At 38.7% G+C, this 15,730-nt stretch overlaps 1 protein-coding gene across 1 annotated transcript in view; it reads right to left on the reverse strand.

Annotated features, from left to right (window-relative positions):
* The window catches only part of PHACTR2 (phosphatase and actin regulator 2), a gene marked incomplete at its 5' end in the record, with an annotated part of 45,360 nt that extends 31,016 nt beyond the window's left edge, over nucleotides 1–14,344 (reverse strand). Inside the window, 3 exons of the mRNA XM_010016203.1 lie at nucleotides 2,233–2,391; nucleotides 5,628–5,708; nucleotides 14,177–14,344. Of these exons, the coding sequence (XP_010014505.1) occupies nucleotides 2,233–2,391; nucleotides 5,628–5,708; nucleotides 14,177–14,344 (408 nt within the window). The remainder of the gene's footprint in view (nucleotides 1–2,232; nucleotides 2,392–5,627; nucleotides 5,709–14,176) is intronic.
* Between the last annotated feature and the right edge of the window lie 1,386 nt (nucleotides 14,345–15,730).

The raw sequence follows: 15,730 nt of genomic DNA on the forward strand, positions 1-15,730 counted from the left end.
AGCACGTAAAGACCACCACCATTTCACAAAAGCAATTTAAAATAACTTCAGAACTTTCAGGGGCTGAGGTGCATTCTTTTGGAACATTTTGCTTCCGCCAGAGTTGGAACTGCAGTGGTCTGTGCTACTACATGGCAGGAATTAATCCTGTCTTCAGGTCTTATAAACATGGAGAAAGTGTATATAACTTCCTTCAAGATTTACCCACAAGAAGAGAAGACTCTAAAAAGCCTAACATTAGCCTTCCTAAAGATGAAATCCTTGCATTCATTACTCCTGGAATACAGTCCAGCTAGTATTTCCTCCACCTATCTCAGTACTCATGATGGAGGGCTGTGATCTGAAGCACAAGAATGTTTTATGGTCTGACCAGAAGACAGTGTTCTCGGAATAATTTCAGAAAATTTCAGAATAACTGAAGTGTATTCACAATGGCTACCCAGTTAGTTGTACTGGATTTGCATTGTGTAACACTGTTGCTGATGTGTGGAATTGATCTTTAACACCTGTTTTTGGGCAGATACTCCTCTGCAATATATCTGGTTTCCTTTTCAGGGCAATTCAAGATGTTTACATGTAGAAGAACTTCATGTTTAGATGTAAGAAGAAAGTATACTTGAAGTGCTTTGCATCTTCTATATGGTCATATTGGCATTATATGAAGGCTAGAACACCAAGTTTACTCTTTTTTGTTCTCCTTCCTCCGTATATACTTCATTTCCTGAGATGGACTGGAGCGATAGGTATATATTCTTCTGTATTGGGTCTACTCCTATACAGAAATCTTCTCTAATTTCCTCCTGTAAGGTCAACCCAATATATATGAAGTGCAGAGTGTAATAATGTGTTTGAAACTGAAAGGTATCGAAAGTTTCCTGCTTCATTGGAGTTCTACATTCTGCAAAGTCAGCCAGAGGGGATTTCAACAGAGTTAGAAACATGTATTTCTAAAAAACCTGTACATTAGGAAAACTTCCAAGACCTGACAGTTCCAAAGGCTGTATTTAGGGATGCATAAAATAATAAGTGGTCTGATCTAACCCCAAAGTTAACCTGAACCATTTTAAAGGCGTTTTCCATGGCTTTTATAATTATTTTCCCCTAACCCAATACACATCTGGTTCTAGTTGGCACCAAAAGATAGACATATTTAAATGTCATGAAAAAGGCTAATCTTGTATTTCTGTCTTGTTGGGAGACAGAAAGGCAGTTTTCCTTGGAAATCCAGCCACTTTTTACATAGTCAAGTGATTTACACAGCTCAGAGAAGAATTCAAATTTTTGTGTCAGCTGAACTGACCCTCTCAACCTCCAGAGGCTCATTCATCACTAGGTAGAGGTTACTAGAAGGCACTGGAAAGGCTGCTCAGTCTTACAGCCAGCCATGAAGTTCTTGATCTTTTGTGTCCTTGCTCTTTCCTCTAGGAAAATCCAATAAATGGAACAGTATTTAAGAACACTTTTTGACAGGGAAAAGAAGTGGTGCAGTATACAAAATGCTACACAAAGAAAACAGGTCCAAATCTTGTGATTCCGCATTAATCTTTACTTTTATCTTACTCAGTTAAACTCTTGTTAACAAGGTAGATTTGAGTAAAAGTAACAACATTAATATGAACTCTGGGACTGTTGAATATTTAGCAGTATTACTGCAATTCATCTACACAAAACCCTCTAGTCATAAGGCAAATTTTCCATAAATAGCCTAAGTTCAGTTTGTGGTAGTGATATCGCCCCTGGAATATTTCTGAAGAATTGGATTGCAAGCGTTTAAGATTTAATGAAAACCAATAGCAATGAGTTGCTGAAGCTACTGTCAAAATGATACATGGTTTTTAAGTGACTTTAACAGTTTTGAATATTCAACCCATGAGCCACTTGTACAATGATACTACAAGGTGATACATATGCACTTAGTGTCTTCTTTCACAAAAGGAAAACCTGAAACCAAAGCTTGCCATGACTACAAGGAAAGGCTCACACTGAATTTAGAAATCAAACATCCTTGCACACATTTTCATGCTCAGACCATGCTTCTCTTTATGTCCTTACTACATCCACAGTAAAAGACATGCCTACCAGTGATGAAATACTGATGTTTCGCAAGTCTTATCTTCTTGGTAGGGTCTGCTGGCTTCTTTATGGCAGAATAGAACTCAAAGCATATATTGGAAGAACACGTTAATACTTTAAGTATGTAAAAAACAATTTGTGAAGAATGTGTCCGCTTACCTTTTTGATCTTCTTTTTTTCCTTCTGATGCTGATGCTTTCTCTGATAAAGTACCATTATCTTCACTGGCTTTTAGCACATTTTCTTCCTGTATAGTTTCTTCACCAATAGCTATGGTGTGTCCATTTGAAGTTTCAAAATTTACCGTTACATCACCATCTGAAATGAAAATTAAAAAGCTATTGCCTAGTTTAACTGCTTCCTTAGCACCTATTAACAACCCACAGCATCCCTGTGCTTTCAAGTTTCTATGGAAGCAAAGCAGAAAGACTTACTCAAATGTGAAACATCCAGGCTGCAGATCTGCTCAGAAAAGTAACTATGTAGAGGAACTCTATAGGCTTCCACATTCTCTAGGTGGTCACCTCTGCAGTAGCGGGCCTGGAAGTGCATGTGGGTTTTCAGGTCCAGCTTTACGTCTGTACACATTCGTGTCCTGTTCTCTTCCTTCCTGCATCTTGGTTTACACAGCAAAGAAATGTGTGCATGGACCACAACGGAGCTGCAATGTGTTCCAATATGCCCCAAATATGGACAATTAGGGGGCAGAATTGCATGACTACTGTGGTGCATCCCAGCAGGTAAATCAGCCAAGAAATTCAGACAGAAGTTCTCAGAATATGTGTGCTCAGTTAATGAACTAAGAATCAAGGTGAAGTCTTCCTACATCACGTGTCACATACCATAATTAAATTCTGTGTGAAATTCTTTCCCAGCTCTGATGATACTTTACTCACCCAGACTACCTCAGATACGAGGTTCTTTTTTAAACCTGAAAAAAACTTCTTTTCCTTCTTATTTTTCTCTATATTCCTGAAAAATGCCACATACTCTTGCTGGTTCACAGCTTGCTTTTTTCCCATATTTACTGCTTTCTGTTCTCTTTGCTGCAGATTTTCTTCTCTGGTCATTTCTAAGGCTTGTTATCCTTGGTTGTTCATGCCCCACCTGCAGTTCACTCAGATGACTGCTTTACTTCTGCAGAATTCTCTTGCTGACCATCCAAAAATTATACAAAAATCTACTGGGCATCTCTTCTGGTTCCTCCCACTGGTTCTTCATTAATTGTGGTAAATCCACTCTGCTCTTCTCCTCTTCCTCACTGCATGCTATCAGACCTGGATGTTTGGCATTTCCCTGGTTTCAACACAACTATGCAGCCTCTCTCTTACCACCTCAGGTGCTCCAACGGGTTAAGCTGATGGCTTCATTCTCACCCATACGTTAACTTCAACTTGACACATAAAAACTAAGTTCTGCCTTCTTAACCTTGTCTCATTCACTGTAAGATGACAGTTGCACAAGGCTTCCTTCTTACCTTACCATAACATTCAGTTTCTTTAGCTTCTCTCTTCCAGATGTTCATAAATCCATTATTTCCTCTCTGCTTCCAGACGTGTCACCCCCGCCTCTTATTGTTTTTATGGTTCTGCAAACACCTCCTGCCTCCAAGAGGCACTTGCCACTTTTCACTTTCCATCCCACATGAAACACTGTCACTTCTTCCCATTTCTTACCTCTCACGTTTCAAGACTCCATGTAATTTCTTCATCTAGCCTTTATCTCCAGTCATTCCTTCTACCTAACTTCGCACTGCTCAAGAGCCATCTTTCCTGTACCTCCATTTTTAGCATCTTAAACCAATTCTATATTCCTTCAAAACGATCCTTAAAAAATTGTAATTTTCATAACACATGGAGTACAGCGTGATGAAAGCAACACCGACTGGATCAATGGCCTTCTTAAGATGGGAGGAAGGACAGAAAATTGTTCATCTTTACGTCCTTTTCTCACTTTGCTCAACCTTCATGAGGTACCAAAGTCCAGTTTAAGAACAGAATAGAGGGTCAAGGACACTGATGACCAAAGCATACATACTTTTAGCACAAATTATATTATTTATGTTCAGACTGTAACCAACCTGAAATGTTAAAACATTTCATTAACTTCCCCAGCAGTCTAAATGCAATTTACGACCATCAAGAACAAAGTGAAGCAGCTCCCCAGTAGAGCAGGTAGTAAAAATGTAACAAATTCATAGATGGGCAAATTGAAGTATGGAGAAATTACATGCTTTGTTTTAGGACAAAGACAGTAGCAGAGACAAATTCAGAAGCCAGCTATGCTGAATGTCATAGTCTGGTAATTAGCAAAGCACTGCAAAGACAAGTGATGTCACATGTCAACAAACAAGCCCTTTACTTCTAAATATCAATGTGTATGATACAAACCATACACACTGATTCTTTCAAGATTCTTCAGCTCAGGCAGAGTAATACAATTTCTAAGAGAAAAATATTTTTGTAAATCATGGAGTTCTTAGACTCCTTGATAAAATGACAAATGACTTAATTTAAAGCTACAGAAAATTATTTTACTCACTTATTTGATTTTACAGAAAATCATAGTCTCATAGAATGACTGGGGAGGGAAAGGACCTTAAGATCATCTAGTTCCGACATCCCTGCCACGGGCAGGGACGACTCACACTAGACCATGTCGCCGAAGGCTCTGTCCAGCCTGGCCTCAAATGCTGCCAGGGATGTAGCATTTACCACTTCTTTAGGCAACCTGTTCCAGTGCCTCACCACCCTCACAGCAAAGAACTTCCTTATATCTAACCTGAACTTTCCCCTTTCCAGTTTAAATCCATTACCCCTTGTCCTGTTGCTACAGTCCCTGATAAAGAGTCACTCTCTGGCATCACTGTAGGCCCCCTTCAGATACTGGAAGGCTGCTATGAGGTCTCCACACAAGATCAAATATATTAGAAAGAGTACCACTAGAAATATAAACAGATGTAGCACAGAGGTGGTAACTATGACTTACTCATGTTTTTCAAAACACAAATTCTCGTTAATACTAGTTACTAAACCTTACAGCGTTTTGAAACAAGTGCCATCTTCCCCACGGTTTTATGTCTGTGCCATTTGTGAATGTGGTCTGTGTGATAATAGTAGGACCTATACGATCATAGCACTGGTACTTTTTGATACCTGAAATGGATGCTATTGATTTGCTTAGGGTCCCAAAGCCTCTAATTTTTCAGCCAAGATTTTTTACATTATACTCCAGTTGCTCTAGACAGCAGATCCTGACTCAAAAAATAGATTAATCACCAACTCCAAACAGTAAGTAGGAACCACAGGAGTCACATTATTTACAGGAAGCATCAAAATAGTTAAGGATATCACTACAAGTCATACGGTGTACCTGTGGCAGGAGGTACAGAACACAATCTCTTGACTCCAACTTCAGTTCTTGGCTCAAATTACCTCCCACACTCCTCATCTTTGTCTCCTCATACTTATTTACACTACATGGAACAATACAATAGTGGTTTTATTATCCATGTTTAGCACTTAGTAGCTAAATTCTAGTTAACATGTTATCACCTTGCTCTGGCATTTCCTTCAGCACTCCCCTTCTTATCAGCTCCTCTCTGCTTTGTCTTGTCGAAATCTTCCTTTCCAACACTAAAGAAAAAGCACAGTTAAGAATAGATTTATTCTCATACCGCCAATGCTTGTGAAATAGGTACAAAAGGATTTTTATTGTATAGTAACCATGAGAAATCTCATTTCCTGTGATTCTGTAGAAGTAGTCTGGGTTTTCATGAATGCCCTTTGAAAGTATTGTTCCACAACTTCAGACACAGATGAGGATTCATATGATCCAGTATCTTCAGCTGAGCGAGGCTCTGTGAGGCTCCTTTTCCAGTCAATGGAAAGAGGTACTTCCCAGAATGAAACTGAACTCATCCTAGTGTAGGAATTTAACATGTAAAATCATCACTTTCCCATGGACTGGATTGACTAGCTTAGGTGGAGATACCTCCTCTGCTTTATAGATGTTTTGAGTTGGAAGGGAGACAAATCCTGGTCAGAGGAAGCAACTCACAGAGTAGGCTTTGTGACATGCAAACTCTTTAAAAGGGAGAAAAAAAACCCCACCTTAAATAGAAGCTAGAAAGTTGTGTTCTAAAAGGAAGTAACATCCAGGCTGGTTGGCTTTCACGGAAAAAAATACAGCATCCTGTTTTTAGGTTAAAAAACTCCAACATACAACAGAAAATCAAAAAAAAAAAAAAAAAAGACTGTGTCACGAAGCATTTTAACTATTATGTTTATTTCTCATGTGAAAAATGCTAAATAGTTTTATAAGGAAAAGTGTTTACAGATGGCAAAAATAGAATAGCTCCCCACTGCACCCCACCCCTAAACCAATACCAATTTGCTCAGTGGTCTGGGCAGCCACTGTAATGATCTGTGGAACAATGGTGCACAGACCATAAAATGTGAGCATCACTTGTAAAATCCTGTCTTCACTGCTAGGAAAACTTCATCTCCCACCCTGATCCTGTTTACATACAGACATCAAAACCCAAGTGACGTTTGGAGCTCAAACTGAGGGCATGTGGCAAAGCTTCAGCCATGCTGGACTTCACCCTATTCTATGGGACATGGTTATTTATGTCATCAACTAATTCATACACTTTCTAGGGCCAGTCTAACTGCTGCATGCAGATTAAATACTGCAACAACTATTGTCAATCTCACTTGCACCAGCGCAGTTGGAGCGAACAGCCATACAGTGAAGGCACAGAGAGGCAGTTTGCCTCTTCTGAGAAAGTTGCCCTCCATGAATAGCAAAACATCTTTCCCCGCAGCAACTCACAACCAGGCTGGCTGACCTCAGATGTTCGAAGTCATCACTGCTCATGGATTCCTACTCCCCTTCTCCACCATGGAACGGGACAGTTGATCAGAAGATGAAGTAGATTCCGTGCACCTCAAATTTACAGCACTAAATTTATGTCTCACACTGCAAAGTGAGGGGATTCAGCAACTGCTCCACATGGGATGCACTTCCCTGCCAAACTAGTGCCAGCTCCTGGCAGAATAACTGGGTGCAGTAACCATTTTGACTGGCCCAGGTCAAGCTACCTATGCCTGTGAGATCAACAGCTCATGAATGCAAACAGAACTGGCTCCTGAACATGTAAATTAGCATTAGGTCTGTGTTTGTATACTCAGGTACTTCGTGGAATCTATCTGTTAAAGGTCAAACCTTCATGCCCTTCAAATCATGTTTGACAATATAAAGGAGACCATGAGTGTGGCTGCAAACTCTCAGTATAAGTCAGTCGCCTTGGGGAGAGTGTGGTAGCCAAACACAGATCAGGTTAGACTGGGTCCCAATCCTAAATTATTCAAGAGCTCTTCCAATTTTTCCCCATTATTTTTTAAGATATATGCTTTACTGCATGTCACACTCTTGCAAAGAGTTTTTAATGAAGGCAAACACACAGTCCCACAAAGATTGCTTTAAAATTGATGAGGGGCCATGAAGTCAGAGGACTATGTGGGCAGGCACAGATGGAGGGTCTTAATCTTTTTGGAAAGGTGTATTTTCCAGCAGAGTGAAATCTCCTTTGATATAGACCCCAGCGATGAACTCTTTACGCCCATACTTTGTATCTGTTGTTGGGAATATAAGTATTCTCTTACTTCAGCTTTACAAGTATTATTTACTTCCACTGTTCTTCCCCTCCTCTTCCTTTACACATCTTTTTTCTTGGGGACAGTGAACTGAGATGATCTCTCATATATTCATTTGAGGGACTTAATCCAGTACCACTTGGAAATGATGCTGCTCTTTACAGGAAGTTCAAAAACACTGAATCAGACCCCGCATCAGTGTCTCTTTAGTTTTCAGGATGATATGTTTTTTCAATCTACAACACTGAATGAATTATCATGGAAAATGTCAACTGGCATTAAAAGACATTAACTCCTTACATTTTTACTGTAAGTGCCTCAAAGCATTTTATCAACATTGCATAGGTTTTGTAATATCCCTCAGACATAACTATCGCTATTTCAGATTAGAAATTTACAACCAGATAAGAAGCTTACGACCCAATCTTTCATCATCTAAAATGCTAGCCATGAGTAGAGTTTTTATTTAAACTGATTAAACTCAGTTAATTTGGCTTGAAAAGATAAGTTATTTAAAATACTATTTGGCCCACAGAAAGAACATTAGCAATCATGCTAGTATTACTATCAGTATCATCATCATTTTAATTCCTACAAAGAAAAAGGAAGAATTTTAATTTAAATCAAAGTGACCAAAAATATGTCCCCTTGAATAATGAGTAGCCTGTCTAAATACGAACCTCTACTGGATGCTATTTAACCAGGGCAGACTCATCATTAGAATTTATTGCTTATTACAGACTTTGGTCTATATAACATATTTCACATTCACACAGTCAAGTATTTTGATTATCACAGCCCAACTGCACTGAGCTCCAGAAGACTCAAAAAATCCCATGTCAAAATCCTTTCCCTACTGCAGTCAAAAGCAAAGCTTGCCCTGACTTCAGGTGTAACTGTCAGAAAGCAAGTGTATTTATCACACCGTATGCAGCCCTCATTTACTTGAGTAAATCTTACTCAAAGATTTATGGATCAAGGGATCCCACAAACATTTGCATTTTTAGCCCGATACAAATAATAGTTATGCTAATCATAAGAACAAGTTACCTCAGAAAGTAATTTCTATCCCTCCCTCCCTACCCCCACAAACCTTAGGCACTCTTAAGACTCATTCCTTGACTCAAACAACGCTGTGAGATTCTGGATATTTTCCAGTCTTTAGTTTTGCTTTTCCAAGAGAAGCTTGAGAATTTGGATTTTTAATTTTTCTCTGACCTAGGAAGAGCTAAAATTGCCTTCTGCTCCCTGTCTGTATATACTCTTGCAGTAGAGCTTTGAAGTGGCATCCACTTCGTGCCAAGACACAAACTGCTGCCTTCTTTTCCTTCACAGGAAAACATTGCAGAGGGGAGAAACCCTTAAGATGATGCCATTTACTGTTTGTTTTTATTTACTTTTGAAAGTCCTCTAGGCAGAAAGTATACAACCATGCCCAGAGAACAGATTTTCTGAGATACAGCATGGAAAATATGTTGTTAAAGGAAAAAATTCCAACTGTCATTCCCACATTCAGAACAGATACTTCCACATTTAGTCCCCCCTACTTTTTGATGTCTGTGGTATTTGTGTTTCTGAACATTTTTCAGTTGGTATCATAAGAGACTCACGTGAGATTTTGTGAAAGCACTGCCTGATACATGCCCTGGCAAGGCTGGAGCAAGAAGCTATTTCAAAAAGCCTATTGAAAACTCAGAAAAAGCACCAAGAGTTCTTTCCAATAGCCCACATTCTGTCTCAGAAGAAACTCTTTCTTCAGCTGCACAGAGATTTTCAAGTGTAGCCCTGTTAAGAGAATAGGCAGTAAATGTGCTGATCATTGTACTGTCTCCCATGGTCTCAGGCCTGGAAATGGGCTTCTTGCATGCAAGATGCACGCACGCACACGTATGCACAGCCCCCGTTCTGTTATGTAAATAAACCTCTGATCAAGTACTCTGAGGAAGAGGATTTCCTGTAGGATTTTTATTTGATATGGACGTTTTCCCGTTTCTTTCTCAAGTTAGATAAGTTTCTTCTTCTGTGTCAATTATCATGCAACAAGGGGCAACTTGCGAAGTAAATGCACCTTCTCAGTCTCTGTTGGTCCTGGGTCTGTTTCTTCAAGAAATACAGGGATAACTAATTTTTTTTATTCCCCTCCCCAAAACTGTTATCTGAGGCAGGATGAATGTAATCCAAACTACTTTTAATTTCAAATTCCAGCCTCATATGAAGCACATATACAAACACAAGTAATTGCATACCTTACATATAGAGAGTTTAAAAGCAGGTATCTTGCCACAGCTCTAAGCCTTCCTGAGAGCAAAACAGTCTTCAAGCATGTGAAGATATACTTTCATTGCAAGCTAACTTGATTTGTGCTGAAAAGCTACAGCTCATTCATGCTGCAGCTGAGGCTGGTACCCTGTCTGTTTCTGGGATTTCTTGAGACACAACCCTTGCCTTACTGCTGTAGAACAGTACAATTTATCCTTATTATTCTCTATAAGGAAATATGTGGGGAATTCATCTGCATTTCTGGCCAAGACAGAGGAGAAACAGCAGGAGGGCACTGGAAATCAACACAAATTATCCTGGACCACTCCTATAACCACTACTAGTACTAATACTGGGTAACCAGCTTGAATGTAAGGTATGCGTAGCCCACAACAGGCTGCTGGCATAGGTTGGAAAGTGCAGCCAGGCTTGGGAGAAAACACTTGTCTTGTATGTAGATAGGAAGGTAAGCATCAGTAACACTTAAACAGGACTATAAACTGTATGTGCCTTGAAGAGGTACTCCAAATCCTCGCTCTGTGGAGATGAGTCAATACTTAGGTACATTCTTCTTTGTCAACATAAAAGCTCTGGGAACTGTTCTTGTGCCACTTTTATATATCCAACTGCCTGAATTTGTAGGTAACAACTTAGAAAGTTACATCTTACTCTCACATGATATGAAAATAATCTGGGAACCTTTCATTTATTTTTAGAACTCGTATTGTCCAGATTTAATTCTTTTCATCTCCCCAGCTTAAAAAGCCAGTGTTGCTGTTTCTGAGGTGAAAGTCAACATTTGCAGATATTACAAAATTCCTAGTATTAATTTAAGAAAAAAAAAAAAAAAAGGCACTGAAAATTGTGATGGTTGACAAAATGCATGTAAACTGGGACATACAAATACAAGCTGATATACTGAATGTACAAGACGATACCAAAGTTCTGAAAATCTGAAATTAATTTCCTATATTGCTACATTTCTATAATACCACCTAAGTAAATAAAATTTTACAGTGTAGCAGGGTAGATAAGCAGAACATTATTTAAAATAGAGGATATGTACTCCTGTAGAGAAAGAAAAAAAAAATGAGTCTACTGAATAATCAAAAATATCAGAAGTTCCCAAATCTCCTGTAAAATATCTTAAGGTCTGTTCACCAAGACATATATTATATTTTGCATATTTAGTCTTCACAAACTATTAAGGCACTGAAATACTGTAGTTTATATCAGAATGGTTCTGTGTTTTATTAGCTGTTTTATATTGTGTTATTAAATATAATTGCAGTTGTGACTGTATAAAAGCTTAGTATGTACTACACTGATGGCTATATAGCAGGATGCTAGCTAATCAATGAACTAAAGAATGAAAGGTTTTTCAGTATAATTTAAGTCTATATAGATGATAGCTGTAGATACACATGAAGCACTCAGGGTATCAATTACATTAGTTGCTTTTTTGCCACAAACAACTATTAAATATAAAATCTTGTGGCTGGACTTAAAGCAGAGATTTCAGTTAGTCAACTAAGTGTTACATCCGCCTACACTGAACTTTTGCCATCAGCTTTCGCATTTACAGAGATTATTTCATTGTGCAGATAATTAACTTCCACTTGTCAATACATAATTATAAATAATGATGCATCCAATTGACCAAAAGAGCTCCCACTTATATGACCTATGGACTACACTTACCTTTCACCATCGACTCTGTTTTGCTAATTTGTAGTACAAATTCTCCTAACTTATACGGATTTCTGTTTGCATACTAGTGCTCCCCATTTTCAAGAACACATTGATCACAGAAATAAAGTTTCGACTTTGAAAAAAAGACAAGGAGGTCTGTATTACTCTTTAAGTTTCCAGACCTGAAATGTACTGCTGCAAACCCACAGATGAAATGAAAAAACCCCAGGTTGTCTAAATTTTAAGAAGTCATCCAAAAGAGTGGGTCTGTTTTTCCTGTCTGCTTCAGCATGCTTTATTTATAGTAATCACATTTGAGAGTAATTACCAAGTGGTAACCTTCACAGAAGAATGAAAACTACTACTACTTCTTCAGTTTTGCTGGATTTGTTTTTAGCTGGATCAGGTTTGTGATCTGTTCATCACAAAACTGGTGCCAGTACAGAGGAGGCAGTGGAAGCAGACAGATAGAGCTGAGAGAACTGGGAAGACAAATTATCACTTGAAATTAGTTCTGAGGTAGGTAAGATGGATCCTGCTTTCCAATAATCACCTCTTTCTTAAGAGTAATAAGTACAGCTATGCACTGGGAGCACACAGGGCAAAATCAGACTCAAAATGTAAAACGTTACACATACTTTTGCTGTAATGTTACTAGCACCTTAGCTCTCATGGTCTAGGTATATAAATGCAGCAAGGTTCAGGGAGAGCCAACTAGTGTGGCTGTATGGCATTTGAAAAAGATATTTTGTGACTCAAAGTTCGTTTATTTGTGTCTGTAGCATAGTTTTAAAGCTGGATTTTTATTACAGTTCTGAGATTAGTGCCATGCTTGTAAGACTAGATTGAGTCCCTCTAAAGACAGTGCAACATAAGACTGTACTTAACACGAATTTACCAGATATTCATTTGTAAATAAACCCTGCCAAATGACACATGCATTATTATTTAATGGCATAACAATTTAACATATGCTAATATGTTGTGACAGTTTGAGGAATCTCTGTATACACAGTTTATGGTGATTATTCTGAAGAATTCAGTGCATATAAAACCACATACCTGTCCAACAGAAGCTGCAGAACATCCAGGAGTCATTAACTAGAAATAACTTTGCTCTAACAATACGATAAAAGTACTAGGGAAGCTGAAGGAAACTGAAAGCAATGAAGGAAATATCAGATTGAGGGAATTTCTTTGCAGTAGTGGAAGAAGTTGTGGGGGGTTTTCTTGCAGGGTATATGGGAAAATTTCAAGAAAAAAAAAAGAGAGAGACTGAGAGGGGGACTTGAAGATCTCAGAAAGGCTGTCCAAAACTTCAGCTGGTATCTGAAGTGATGGAGACACCAGAGAAGATGTTTTCTTTTTGCTTTTTTGTGTAAAGAAAATATGTTTTAGAAGTTAAATTGTAAAACCAGAATGTTCCCTGATGTAATTGTCAGGGATTGGTACGGGACTAAACTGTCAAGCAGTGTACTTCTAAGAGTTCAGGAGACACTACTGAGGACACCTTAGGAGACTAGTATTGATTTTATTGCCTAGAGCCATGGAAGACAGTGGACAGAGGGCTTGCACTGTTATAATGAATCTGAAGAGCTCATAGATGTTCACTGGACTCTGATTTGACTGAAGTTTACAAAAGCACAGCATCAAGTGCCTGAATCCCAAAACAAAAATTTGGGATTTTTCTGGATAAAGCTTGGCCAGAGCTGTGACACACAAAGACACACACACATATGCAGGGTGGCATTCAGTTTCCTAAACTTGGGTGCCTACAGCCACTTGAGATGCCCAACAGTTTTGGAAATGTCTGCACAGAAATGGCAAATATGACACAGAATCTTCTGGGGAGCAGCCAAGGCAGCCCAGAGCATCTCAGGTGGCACCAGGCAACAGTGTTTAGCTAACTGAATCCCAGCCCTCAATATTCCTCTTTTTCAGAAGGAATATAGTTCAATCACAGCATTTAATTTCAGATCAAATCTTCAAGCCTTGCCAGCGGGTGAGTGAGGGGGCAGAAGAGCCTGTATGAAGGCAGTGGTGGTAAAGCTGATCCTTGTTCTTCTGCCGGGCACAGCCATGTCTGCTTCTCCCCTCTAAACAGGCCAAACTTCTGTCCCCATGAAGGCAAGGTTTGTTTCATAATGCAAGTCACTGACTATTAGGAGGACACAGGGACATTTCCAACATATTTGAAGATATGTAACATAGAGCCTAGTGTTTCTTAGTTAAAAAAACAAAGTACTGTCAACATCAAAAGAATATCATATATAATGTTTAATAAACAAACTGCCTGCTTTTAGTGATAAGTTCAGAACAGAAGCTGAACAAGATTAGTTTTTTCCTTGCTAAGGATCAAACTGTTTTCTGTATGTCAAATACTGCCTAAACAATCTCTGCCATCTAAAAAGCTTCAAGAGCTTTCCAAATATTACTCTGCAAAGCCATCACAGTGTTTCCTATTCTTTGCCACCAAAGGGCCACAGACATACCTGCTGACGTTTCTCTGAATTTGTCACTAGTCTTCTTCTTTCGCCATTTCCAAGGTTTAAAGATTTTGCCAATGGTAGAGAGTTTGCCCTTCCTCTTGAAAGGGGGAGTTTGGGATCCTGGGGCCGGTCCATCCGAGTTAGCGATTGAAGCCTTATCCAAACCATCAACTGTATAAACAAGAAAAGTAAAGGTAACTGAAGGATGGAAAACAAAATGGTACCCAACAGGTAAACTCTTCCACTATCAGATTGCAGCAGGCTGTGTTTGGATCCATGTGATTTCTGTTCCACTCAGCAGCCAAGGGCTGTTTGATTGCAGCCTGTGGTCAGAAGCCAGCCTGCACCCCAGCTAGCCCTGGGCTCCACTGCTGCTCAGCACCTCAACTGCAGCAAGGCAGAACTTGATTCTCATGATGCACATCTGGCATGTCTGCACAGTACTGTGATTTTGCATCGCTACTGGAGAATTTGGGTGACTTTTTGCCTTCCTTTGGCAAAGCTGAATAGCTGTCACCATATAGAAAACAAAACCCTTGCAATGTAAAACCAGAAATTATTTCTTCTGAATGAAACAAATCCTTTCTTGAATGAGCTCTAAAGATAATTGTTCTGGAAGTGGAATGAAAATAGGTCTCTTTGATATCCCTGGTAATCAGTCATTCACAGCACAGCCTGCCATGAGTCAGGTTCCTTATTAACAAAACATATTTAACAATAAGCTTTTGAGCTATAGCCAAAATTTGAAGGAGAACTACTTTTCTGCAAAAACATATTGGGTGGTATGAAAGACAATATTTATCATCAATGGCTCTAACAATTGAGTTTTGTGAACCAAATTAAGACTCATTCCACAACATGCTGTAGCATACAGTTAAAATAAGTTTTGTGGAAATTTCCCTGAGAACTCTACTAGTATTTATTTCTGTTTAAAAACTGAGGTTTCTTAGAGCCTCCCACTCATGGTCCTGCAAACACTTCAAATGTTCTTAATTTTATTCACGTGAGCAGCTTCACTGAAGTAACTGCGATTACTTACGTACATAAAATTAATCACAGGCTTAAATGTTTGCGGCATACGGGCTCTGCAATTACTTTCATTCATCTAAACATTCTAATTATAACCAATTCAGAACAGAGTAGATGCCACTCTGAACAGTAATAATGATAATCATAGATCATTAAATCAAAAAGTGCTATTCAAAGAAGGAAATATCACTGTCCCCATTTTACAGATGGAAGATATGAGGCACAGAATTGTTAAGTGCTTAATTTTATGTTTGCCAAATGGCTTCCTGAGTCCTGGTCCCGTGTCCTAGTTGCTAAAAAGATACATATTCAGACACATAACATCATTGTACAATCTTATTATTCTGTTTCTCAGACAAATGGCATTTAATGAGTCCTATATTTGTCCTAGACTTCAGATTGATCCAGGATGCTAAAAAAAAAAGAAAAACCAAAACAAAAAACCCCAAAAACTTTCCTGTGAGAAAGCTGATGTAATGCAAACAGAGTCCAAGAAACTTTACTTCCAATGTTTTGAAATAAAGTACT

The sequence above is a fragment of the Nestor notabilis genome, unplaced genomic scaffold, assembly GCF_000696875.1.
Source record: "Nestor notabilis isolate BGI_N333 unplaced genomic scaffold, ASM69687v1 scaffold35276, whole genome shotgun sequence".
In the NCBI taxonomy this organism is placed as follows: Eukaryota; Metazoa; Chordata; class Aves; order Psittaciformes; family Psittacidae; genus Nestor; species Nestor notabilis.